The sequence below is a fragment of the Bactrocera tryoni genome, chromosome 3 (genome assembly GCF_016617805.1).
Source record: "Bactrocera tryoni isolate S06 chromosome 3, CSIRO_BtryS06_freeze2, whole genome shotgun sequence".
Lineage (NCBI taxonomy): Eukaryota > Metazoa > Arthropoda > Insecta > Diptera > Tephritidae > Bactrocera > Bactrocera tryoni.
Genome location: NC_052501.1, coordinates 30655388 through 30668108, shown reverse-complemented (window position 1 = coordinate 30668108; position 12721 = coordinate 30655388). Strand labels below are relative to the sequence as shown.

General features: G+C 36.1%; 1 protein-coding gene across 7 annotated transcripts in view; it reads left to right on the top strand.

The window, feature by feature from the left end:
* Positions 1-4989, top strand: part of LOC120772521 (GTP-binding protein Di-Ras2-like) — a 94552-nt gene extending 89563 nt beyond the window's left edge. For 2 of the 7 annotated variants that reach the window (XM_040101178.1, XM_040101179.1), the window contains 3 exons: positions 2193-2304; positions 2415-2722; positions 3932-4094. In XM_040101178.1, the coding sequence (XP_039957112.1) occupies positions 2193-2304; positions 2415-2490 (188 nt within the window). In that variant the 3' untranslated portion in view covers positions 2491-2722; positions 3932-4094. Of the gene's footprint in view, positions 1-1672; positions 1748-2192; positions 2305-2414; positions 2723-3931; positions 4098-4162 lie in introns of those variants that run through there. The other 5 variants (XM_040101183.1, XM_040101182.1, XM_040101181.1 and 2 more) reach the window with 5 other exon arrangements.
* The last annotated feature ends 7732 nt before the right edge of the window (positions 4990-12721 follow it).

The window sequence follows — 12721 nt, the reverse complement described above, 5'->3', positions numbered from 1 at the left end:
GTAGCATGCATCAGCTTCTTTGTAAAATATGGTCGGACGAAAGCATGCCCAACGATTGGAATTTAAGTGTGCTATGCCCAATCCATAAAAAAGGAGACCCCACAATCTGCGCCAACTACCGTGGGATTAGCCTCCTCAACATCGCATATAAGGTTCTATCGAGCGTATTGTGTGAAAGATGAAAGCCCACCGTCAACAAACTGATTGGACCTTATCAGTGTGGCTTTAGACCTGGAAAATCAACAACCGACCAGATATTCACCATGCGCCAAATCTTGGAAAAGACCCGTGAAAGGAGAATCGTCACACACCACCTCTTCGTCGATTTCAAAGCTGCTTTCGACAGCATGAAAAGGACCTGCCTCCTATGCCGCGATGTCACGAATTTGGTATCCCCGCAAAACTAATACGGCTGTGTAAACTGACGTTGAACAACACGAAAAGCTCCGTCAGGATCGGGAAGGACCTCTCCGAGCCGTTCGATACCAAACGAGGTTTCAGACAAGGCGACTCCCTATCGTGCGACTTCTTCAACCTGCTGCTGGAGAAAATTATTCGAGCTGCAGAACTTAATAGAGAAGGTACCATCTCCTATAAGAGTGCACAGCTGCTGGCGTATGCCGATGATATTGATATCATCGGCCTCAACACCCGCGCGGTTAGTTCTGCTTTCTCCAGTCTGGACAAGGAAGCACAGAAAATGGGTCTGGCGGTGAAAGAGGGCAATACGAAATATCTCCTGTCATCAAACAAACAGTCGTCGCACTCGCGACTTGGCACTCACGTCACTGTTGACAGTCATAACTTTGAAGTTGTAGATAATTTCGTCTATTTAGGAACCAGTATTAACACTACCAACAATGTCAGCCTGGAAATCCAACGCAGGATTGCTCTTGCCAACAGGTGCTACTTCGGACTGAGTAGGCAATTGAAAAGTAAAGTCCTCTCTCGACGAACAAAGCCAAGCTCTATAAGTCGCTCATAATTCCCGTTCTTCTATATGGTGCAGAGGCTTGGACGATTACAACAACTGATGAGTCGACGTTGCGAGTTTTTGAGGGAAAAGTTCTATGAAATATTTATAGTCCTTTGCGCATTGGTCACGGCGAATATCGCATTCGATGGAACGATGAGCTGTACGAGATATACGACGACATTGACATAGTTCAGCGAATTAAAAGACAGCGGCTACGCTGGCTAGGTCATGTTATCCGAATGGACGAAAACACTCCAGCTCTGAAAGTATTCGACGCTGTACCCGCCGGGGGAAGCAGAGGAAGAGGAAGACCTCCACTCCGTTGGAAGGACCAAGTGGAGAAGGACCTGGCTACGCTTGGAATATCCAATTGGCGCCACGTAGCGAAAAGAAGAAACGACTGGCGCGCTGTTGTTAACTCGGCTATAATCGCGTAAGCGGTGTCTACGCCAATTAAGAAGAAGAAGAATCCTATGATCAATACGAACACCCCACTTTCCTATGGTCCAAACCAACTTGAAGAGCACTGCGCTTCACATAAGTTACATTGAAGACTATTGTAGACAGAGAGCTAACATAAGCAAGATACAATGCTAATAAACCAAACCCAGTTTCTAGCAAATTTTTAATAAAAAATGCAATTCCTTAATATATTTATGTAACAATATTATTTTAACAATATTTGAATTACTCTAGATCGGAAAAGTGTCCGAAAAGTTGTGGATCCAACAAATGGCAGTGAAATATGGTCAAAATAAAATCTTGGTACAGGTAGTGTTTCGTACAACCTGCCAATCCCAATAGAACACCAAACCCTACTCTTAAATGTTGTGTATACAAAACAAAAACAAAAGAGGGAACAAAATCTGACTTTGAGAATCCTTGAAACAAAATTGTAAATAATAAACCTTAACTAATACCTGTGCTAGAACCTCTGCGTACCCAAGTGTATGTGTCATAACCTATAATTATTAGATGATATAAACTATAAACATGCAGAATATGAGTCGTATTTCTTCTATTCTTTGCTGCCTTCTAATACTCCTCAGTCTCAGAACTATAATTCTCCCACTATGTAGTCTCCACCTGACTCGTAAGCAGTCTTATTGAGTAATATTTCAATTTCTTCCATTCTAGAAAACTGTAATTTTTGTAATATTGCTGTAAAATTTTATTAAATATGCATTATATATAAACATCAAATATATTTTCGCAGACAAGAATCGCAATGTCAGTCCTTTCGTTTCCGGTGATAAAAAGTCCAGCTTGGTCGAAGCTGTTGATCCAGCCACCAGCAGCGCCAATGCCAAGCTAAAGTCCAGATCTAGGTCAGTATATTATTACTAGTTTTGCTCTATATCTACCACACCACACACCGCTTGCTTTGCTGGGTGTGGAGCAGATGAATGGCTAATAGAGTATATGCTACAAATTGCAGGTCACTCATACGCCGTGCATCACGCAATACAAAACAGCAAATCAACAACGCGTCCGATGACTGTAATTTGCAATAACGCAGCGGAAGGAGGCAAGCGTGAAAGATTAATTGGGCGAAAATTCTATGAAGAGCGCTAGCGAATATATATATTTATATAATAAATAATAAATCACAGAAGCTAACGGACAACAACATCAACAAAAACAAGCAACAATAAGCAGCAAAAAAAAGGAGAAACTCAAAGTCACAATTGTCTACAGAGGCATGGGCGAATGTATGTATGTGCGCATGCTGGTGTTGGTGTGCAAGTAAGTAGGCATAGACGCGTGTATGTGCACATTGTGAATATGTACAATTTTAATTAACAGTCGTCAGATCGAATTCACCGCAATGATTGCGTAAATGAGGACGATATAATATATAATATTAACACAAATAAAGCAAAATAAAGCAAATGTCGTAGATTAGACGGAAAATAGCTACGGTTTTGTTGATTAAAATGTATGTGTGTTGTTATATATGCCTTTTTGCGCATATACAAACATACTTTTGCAGGTGTGTATGTATGTATAGGCAGGCAGTTATTGTGATTAAAAAGCGACAGATTAAAGGTTTGAAAAAATTAAAAAGATATGTCAACAAATATTTACAACACGTACTAAAAAAATTATTATTGTAGTTTAATGGTTAGTTGTTATTCAAATTTAACAAATAATTATTGAAATGACAAGCGTAATTTTTTTATAAGCATTAAAAGAGCTTACAAACACTTATGGTTCATATACCAATAACTGACTTGTTTTTTATGTACTTAATTTTGCGTAAAACATTTGGGTTTTTTCAGCTATAAAGTATAGGCTTGCGTAAACACATAATATTGTATGTAAAACAACCATATTTTTCATTTAAACAAGAAACTCGTTAACTTCGGTTGCTAAATACCCTTCACAGGTGCATTTCTGTTAGTAACTATGTGTTCAGTTTGTATTGAAGCTATATGCTATAGTCAACCGATCTGAATAATTTCTTCGGAGATTACATTGTTGCCTTTGGAAATAACATGTACCAAATTTCGTGAAAATATCTTGTCAAATGTGAAAGTTTTCCATACAAGCATTTGATTCCGATCGTTCAGTTTGTATGGCAGCTATATGTAATAGTGGTCCGATATCGGTAGTTCCGACAAATGAGCAGCTTCTTGAAGAGAAAATGACGTTTGCAAAATTTCAAAACGATATCTTAAAAACTGAGGGACTAGTTCGTATATATACAGACAGACAGACGGACAGACAGACGGACATGGCTAAATCGACTCAGCTCGACATACTGATCATTTATATATATACTTTATAGGGTCTCCGACGATTCCTTCTGGGTCGTACAAACTTCGTGACAAACTTAATATACCCTGTTCAGGGTATAAATATACCACTGCATTATAATTATTTATTTTTTTCAACAATTTAATGCTTCTTTTTAGTATTTTATAACGTTTTTTTCTTTCATATTCGTTTTAGAGCTTATTTTTGGTCAAACGTCGCATACCTCGCATATAGATCCTTGATAACTCACGCGCTTGATAACGGTAATTTACAGAGCACCGGAGGAAGTACACACGAAAACGAAGAATACGCAGTACTTGAATAAAATCCTCAGAAATAATCGTGGGTTTTTAAAAGATAGGTTAGAAAACGCTTAGTAGAAATTTGACGTGAAAGCTTTTAACATATTTGGTTTATATTTTTCAGCCGGTGTGCTAGTCGTAGCTACACTCATCACTGCAATCCTAATCAACATGGTAACGGCCGGCCCAACTAAAAAGTGTCGTCTTCTCACCAGCGTACTGCATAACAATTGCGTAGCTACTTATATTTGCCAGCAGATACATAAACCAGCTTCGCTGCAGAAGAGTTTTCTAGCAAGTTCCAAAGCAGCAGATGAAGCTCCGAAGTTTCAAATGGTCAGGATGACCGGACCTGTACATGTTAATGATAAAGCGTATTTCGATTCCGAAGCAGAGCTGAAGAAATTCGCCTGCGCGTCTAATACTGTACAAACTGAAAGCGTGGGTTGAAATAGAAACTAAGGTTATAATCAGAAACGTACTACAACTGCTTGCTTTGAAAACCTAGTCCAGCGCAAGTTTGGTAAATTTAATCCTACGTAAATCTAAGTAACACTTGGAACTAAAAATATACGTTTGAGTAACATCCTGTATTTAAATTTATAGTTGGCTTTGATAAAGGTGTTCAGTAAGTCTGCCGATTTTAGAAGTTGCTTTCCAAAAAGCTCAATTGAAAGATCGCTGATAACAACCATAAGTTCTTCCCCGCTGTAAATCGTGCCCCACTCGGATCACAAAGTATTCAAAGCGGATGAGCCATTTCCATTTGGAATAGGGAAAAAGGCTCTCTACTTGGTGGATTGGTCAATATTGCGCCCAAGAGGTTTCTTATGTAAATGTTCCTAAAGACGTAATTTCGAAATAATTAAATTTGTAATTTTTTCTACAATAAAGAGTAAACTATAAATAAATCGTTTAATTGTGGTGAAATAAAATCATTTACATATATCAGCTTTGCAATGACTTTATTTAATGTTGAATATTCTTTGCAATACAAGTAAGTTTGTTTCTGCATCAAATTCTATTTATTGTTCTTCCCCTGTGATATACATTATACATATACACTGCGGCTCTACCAGTGATGAGTTCAGATTTTACAATTACTAAAACTTATGCGGATGACACTACTCTGCTGGCATCGAGTGGCAACTCTACTGCTACACCCAGAACTGTATATGTTTGTAGTGGCTCCTAAGGTCATGATCCCATCTGAGTCTAAAGAGCAAGCTATATAAGATAAGACTCAACCCTATTTAGTCGTATGAGATTCAAACCGTAAATAGATAATTGAATTAAAACCGAAATGCTCGCTACGCAAAGACTTAGCAGGTCATCCAAGTAGCGATACCTTTATAGCCATTTTCTTGACAGATGACGCCGGAGTCTGGTCAAGCTGTCATGTTATTTTTGTTCAGTTTAGTTTGGCATCTCATCATTAATAGACAAAAACCTGAGCAACGTTTACAAATCGTTCAACTTTATTACGAAAATTTGCGTTCTGTAAAGAATGTGTTTCGCGTGCTTTGCTCAACCCATGGTCAACATAATCGATCTACAGAGAGTCCTATTCGAAACATCTTACTCATCTTGAGACCAAGCATTCATTACTGGATAATATTCGACCGAACAGATCACTTCCAGCACGCAGTGAAGAAAATACACCGGTCATAGTTGAGAGTGTTTAGTCGATTCGGCGCCGTTCACCGCAACTCGGACTGACGTACGGAACTACTTGGCGAAAGCACAAAGAGTGTATTTTATGCAAGAACTGAAACCACTCTACCTTCCCGAGCGACATCGCTTTGCTCTATGGGCTCTGGAAAAGTTCCAAGAAGATCCGAAGTTTCGAAGGATTCGCTTGTTCAGCGATGAGGCCCATTTCTAGCTTTGTGGGTATGTAAACAAGCAAAATTGCCACATTTGGGACCAAAGGCAACCTGAATAAATTCAAGAACTTCCATTTTATCCAGAAAAAAACAACAGTTTAGTGTGGTTAGTGGGCCGTTTGAATCATCGGTACATGTTTCGACAAGATGACTCCACTTCCCTCAAATCGCATCAATCCATGGATTTATTGACAGAAAACTTTGGTGAGCGGATTATTTCAGGTCTTGGGACGGTCGATTGGATTGATCCTGTGATACACACCGTAAGATATATGCGGACAATCGCACTTCCATTCAGGCCCTCGACCAGCCGAAATGCTCACATGAGTCACCGAAAATTGGAGTCAACGGATGGACAAACTGAAATGTAGCCGCGCCATTGTTTCAAAGAGATAATCTGCCAAATAATGCTCTTTCGAATGATAATAAACATTCCCCATTAATTTTGAAATGTACGTGTTCTTTCCATGAAAAAGTGGGGAATCTCGAAATGGAAATGATTCACTTGGATCCACATACATATTTTCTGTCTGGGTCAATTAAGAGTTATAGTACGATTTTGGTTGATATCCAGTTTCATCCATTTTTACAGAATATGGTATATAATATAACTAGCAGACCCGGTCACGCGTTGCTTTGGCTAAATTTTTTGCTATATTACACGTGGAACAGTTACGCCTTATTCTAATGAAATTATTATGTACGAAAGAAAGCTGAGAAGCTGATATAAGAATCCAATGGTTGGAATTTGAAAAGGAAGTACTTTTAATGCGACTGAAGCAAATTTTCATACTATTGAATTTGGCAAGAGTTAATACAAAAGAATTCATTTAAAAAATACTTTTTTTTATTTGAATTTCTAACAAATAGCCTTAGATCTTTAAGAATAATTTTCAATATTTTGAAATATAAATATATTTAATCTTAATTTAATTTAGCTCTAATTGGTGCACAATATTTTTGTTTAATCCGTATTTAGCTAACATAAATAGATTCGACGGTTTTCCTACAAGTGAACATGCAACATATAGTTGACCATGAGAAAAGCATTCATTTTCCAAATCTAAATATAGATTGATTTAAAAGATATCAGATCGCCTGGTAACAACTGTTGTATTTGGAAGTTAATTTCGTCAGCATCAACATTTTTGGCTGACAAAATAGCCCGCTTACACTGAGAATTTAATTTATACTTGATGTACTTTAAGTACTACGTGGCTCGTAATGCTAACACTAAAAATTGAAAAAGTAAGAATAATTGAATATTTTTTTCTGTTATTTTACAGTCACTCAGCTCCAAATTTTTCTAACTGTTGGGTAGATTGAGTAAGCATTCAATAGATGGCACTCTGTAAAAAACACAAATTTAATAGCATAGAAAGAATTGAACTTTTTGTACATAAATTACGTCTGCGCTTTGAATATAGCTGTGAGTGTATGTGTGTGGATTTACGACAATAAATGTGATTTTTCAGCACTGCAAAATAAAGCCAAACAACCCACTTGGCCGCTCTAACTGTGCTAGGTTTATGTCAACATGCATCCCATAGTGTGACAAGCATACATATGTATATACAAAAGTGTATATTATATCATATTTGTATTCAAGAGAAGGTCATATGTCGACAAGCTGGTGCATCGTTTCGGCATTTGCCATTACTTTTGCCTAACCTCCGCTGTTGCCTGCTTTTAGGCGCTAACAGTTGTTTATTAGGATAAAATGGTACGTACACGACTCATGAAAGTAAAACCTGCTTCCACTAGCATTAATAAGTCCATGAAGGTGAACGCACGAGCGGATATTTAACGAGTTTGCTGGAAACGGCAGCAACGTCCTTTTGACATATATCATTTTATGAAGTATAATCGCCGGTAAGTGAAAGTCATTGGCATAACAATGTCTTTCATGCGGAGTTAGATGTTATAGTGTATGCTGTATGTGTTTATTAACTATTAATTAACAGTTGAATCGCCACTTCAAATGTGAGAAAAACACTGTAGTTGTTTACATTTATGACACATAGTTTATGAGTTTGCTGAGATCTCAAACCAGAGTGAATGAAATGAATATATTTAAATGTAAATTTAGAAGCTATGTAAACCTATTGCTTACAAATTACTGGGAAACTTTCTCATATATTCATTTCTAAAAACTTGTTTTAGTTACTCCTTGCGTTTTTGCGTCTTTTAGTTCTAAGAAGTGTAAGTATTTCAAATTATATTAACTACGTTAAGATATTAATTTGTGCTAACAAACTTCTGCTCTCTTCACTATAAAATAGAAAATGTGTGAGTTCTGAATTTGAGGCTAAATGTATAGAGCCACTTTCTGGTATCAATATTTCTTACTACTTACTAGTACCTCAAGGGTATCGTATTAAGTTTCCTGTATTAAAAACTTGCACAAGGCTGCGTTATTGCCAAGAATTGTAATATTTTTTTAATATAAAAAAAAACTTATTATTCTTTTTTTAATTTAAAAATTTACTTTAAATAATATTAATAATCCCATTAGTGACTCCAGTCCTAGAAGAGAATTTGATGGAAGGAAAAGCAGTTATGAGCCTTTAAGGTTCAGTTAAATGTGCTGCATCTCACCAGCGACGCACCCCGCATATTTTCACTACGAAACGTCCAGCACTTTTTATCGCTTCCTCTTTACATATGCAGCTGTATCGATGAGTAGACAAATTGAAGTTTCACTGTTTTTTTATATTACTTCGCGTAATTTAAAGCATCACCTAGGCACTAATGGGCTATTGACACATTTTCCATAAACGCACACACTCTGACGGTTATAAGCCGCCCAGTTGCGTCGCTGCTCCGACAAGATCGAAAGAGCAAACTCTACTAACTCACGGGAATGTAATGTTTGCTATTTTTTTATTCTGCGGAAAACAGTCACTTGCGTACATTTTGTTTGGTCTTGCAAGCCACAGTCGGTCAACTGATGAACTAAAGTTCATGAATTGTAAATTATATTAGAAACCTGTGCCAACACAACAAGGAAAGGTGTTCCTATTACAGCCACGGCCACTCTGCTAAACCTACACGGTCATATATGAGCATATTCAATGTTATCAAGTTCTTTTCACTGTCTCATCGAATATACATAGCTATGCACATCTTTACCATATGTATATCTTTTATATTTGTTGCCCATGGCGTATACGTAACATCACTGCTGTGAATAGTATTGCCTGATCACGCATACGCCGTGTACTCCATTGTGCAGTCGATTATGCAAATGTTGTATGCATACATATTTTTAAATATATGTTCCTGTGGTTGTGTTAGTGTACGTTTTATTGATGTAGTGTTACTTGCATGGCACGAGATATGCGCCTAATGATATATTATGTTGACCTGCCTTGTTCATATATTCATATATATAATCAGGCTTAAAAATTAAATTGCTTTTACAACCTTTTATTATGAATAAAGATCGCTGCCTAGTGTTTTCTAATCTTAGTTCGGTATTTTAAATGTTTCCACCTCTGAAACGTAGCTTCAGCGATAGACGACTCTACTTTTTACCTTCGGTGACCTACAAAGGACATTCAGGAGCGCAAAAATTTTAAGTGAAATTAACTGCCTTTTAATCCAAAATACGACAGATGAGAGAAAAAGGATTACAGCGAAATTTTGCAGTTTTCACACTTATGACCCAATTGCATTACCGCTTTCGATCCGCCGTCTTTTTTTGTTGTTGTATGAAGTGCGTGCATTTGCATTCTTTCACTTCAGTGAGCTGCAGTTCGTTGTAATCATCACAAAGCCGATTAGCGCCGAGCTGAACTGAGTTGAACTGATGCGGAGCATATGAGCTCACTTATGTGAAGTCACTTACAGGGCTTAAAATGTGCTCGTATACATATATGAAGGGACGTGAGAACTTGAGTGTGTGTGCATGTACTTTTGATCACTTTTTATTAGAGTTTTTCCGTTATCTGTTGCAAAAGATAGCCCATATTGCACGTCACTGCAACATAATCTACTTGTTTCCCGATGCTTTACTTCCTCCCTTCAGCTAATAAGTCGTCCAGGGCATTTTTAACCACGTGTGTTTGTGTTTGCAATTACGTCAGTGCTTCGTCACGCAGCCTGGAGCCTTTCGATGTATGAAGTTAATTTCCACTCAACGAAGGGCAAAGTTAACCGACCGGCAAACAAAAGATTGAAAATCTTACTTATATAATGTAAATATGTAAGAAGGTGTAAGTTCAACGTAAGTATAGCAAGCGGTTATTCACTCACTGAAAGTACATTACAGCAGATAAAGGACGCTCAAACACTGCTTCACAGTTTTTAGTCTCGTATGTAATTATTAAAAATTATTATTTAAAAATATTTTGAACTTATAGTGTGTTCTTCAAATCGGTATTAATTCGTATTGAAACAAATAAGAAATGGCTAAATTCGGGTATAACCGAACATTTAATACTCAGGCAACTTTCACAAATTAAAGCTGTTTATTAGTTATATCGCAAGCTTCTATCGAATTTCATTAATTCTAAGCAAAAAAAAATTACCGTTATTAATAAAACACGCTCGTTCAATGCTACTAACTCACATATTAACTCACACAACTATGTATATTTGGTATATGATACCGACCCCACTCAACACATTTTTGACACACAGATACATCGTTTTGTCGACCACATTTTTATTGAACACACATTCATTTTGCCGTAAGCTATTTGTATGCATTTGTGTATTGTTAAGTATATATATTATTATATATAGTTGTATGTATGTATCCCCAAAAATGGTAAATTGATTTTATTTCCATTTTGTGCCTGACATACATCTGCACTTTAAATGTACCAGCTGTTTGATTGTTGTACAATTCCATGATTCCACATTTTTGTGGTTTGCCGATTGATTTGCTTCAATGAATTCATTGACAGGCTCATATGCTGTGTTAGTTATGTGATTTCCCATGGCGGCGGATAAATGTCGAACATTATTGCTAATGCAGCAATCATTGAAAATACCCATTCGCCCAGCAGCGAGCAAAAATAGTTGGAATGTTAAAGGAAATGGAACCCAACTAGTAAGTCTTCTAACTTTCTTCCGTCCAAGGAAAATTCACGAGAGATCAATTCTAAGATCTTGGTCATAAATATTTAAGTCTCATGTAAATAAGTTATAACATAAAAAATTATGAAAGCAATCTTTATTCAGCTTAAATTAAAATGTTGCGAATTTGGTAATCTTACTTTCAAAATAAATTTATAAAATAATTAATAAATAAATTGAAAATTGGTAAAAGCCAAAATTTTTGTAGTAATTTATTTACAAACCGGCCGTTCTATTTTGAAACTCGTATATTTCGAAACAGTTCATATTAGTACACTAACTGGTATTTTTTCTAGAATGATACACATGTATGTGCATATATTATGGGCTATCAATGCCAAGAGTGAAGCGAAATGTGTTGTTGATTGCTATGATTGGCTGTGTGCTTCTATTCGTTGTCCTCAGGCAGCTTTAATGGCATCCGGTTTTGTGTGAGAATAAAGTGCATCCAAAAGCATGAAAATGCTTAAGGGGGTATTCTGGTCTAGAAGCATGAATTTCAGGTGATTTTTAAAGTGTCGTTAAAAAAGGCAATTTATATTTTTAGTATTCATTTTTTTATTAGTTATTTGATAATTTTAGAAGAGTTCAGAAAAAAATTAAAAACTATAAAAAGTAAACAATTTCAAAAATTATGAGCTGACGAAGTGGGGGGTCTCTAAAAATTTCCACGTGACCTTACCCATTATTTCAACCCTCCTAGTTATCTGCAACCTAAAAAAAGATTAGTAATCTGGAATAATGTCGCAATGACTGCGACAATGGAACTACGGAAAAGCGGGAAAAAATTTTTTCACAAAATGGCGACTGCCTGAAAAAAAAGTTTTTTTGGATCACTTTTTCTGACTATTTCGAATTTTTTAAAAATAATAAAAATAAAAATTTGGGGATGGGGCTAGTTCCAACCAAGACAAGCCTATAAAGAAGACTCTATAAAAATTTCAAGTAAATCGGTCCAGTAGAACCTGAGTAATCGTGGGTATCGTTCCGAAAAAGTCAGTTTTAAGAAAAACGCGTTTAAAGTTTCGCGTAAAGTCTTTTGTTCGATTAGTTCCGGCCGAACCTGTTTGGATGCCGGGTCAGCAAAATGCCTATATCTCGGAAAATAATTTGAATTTTGAAAAATCCTCTTGTACACATATTCTTGAATAGTTAAACTTTTAAAATATAAAAAAAATCAAATTTTTTTAATCTTTTAGACCAGAATACCCCTTAAGTGTATTGGAATTTGTGTTGAAAATGATAATTACCAAATAGGTGTGAAGGTGTGATATGATTTACCGTCTTTTTTCTAACAAAATTAATAAATAAACTAAAGAAAATAAGCTGCCGTAAGCCTTAAGCGTCAGGGTATACTGATAAACTGAGAAAAAGTATATTTTATAATTGTCTTTTATCAGCCACAATTTATTAAATTTTAGCAATAAAATTCAGTTTGATTGAAATGATTATCTTCTTGTTTCTAAGCATTGTCATATGGATTAAGAAACTCTATTTGAACTAGTTCTAAAAAATATAATCATCATTTAAAATATCATCAAGAGAAAACTCAAACACAAAATTGCAAATAGCCTTTTTTAAATTTTCAAATTTCCCAATAGTTAAATGTACGTACACCCACTGTTGCTTTTTCAATTATTCACTCACTATCACTTTGTTGACAAAAGTACGAAAATGTATTTTATGTTTAAAATGGTTTTAATTGATCCATA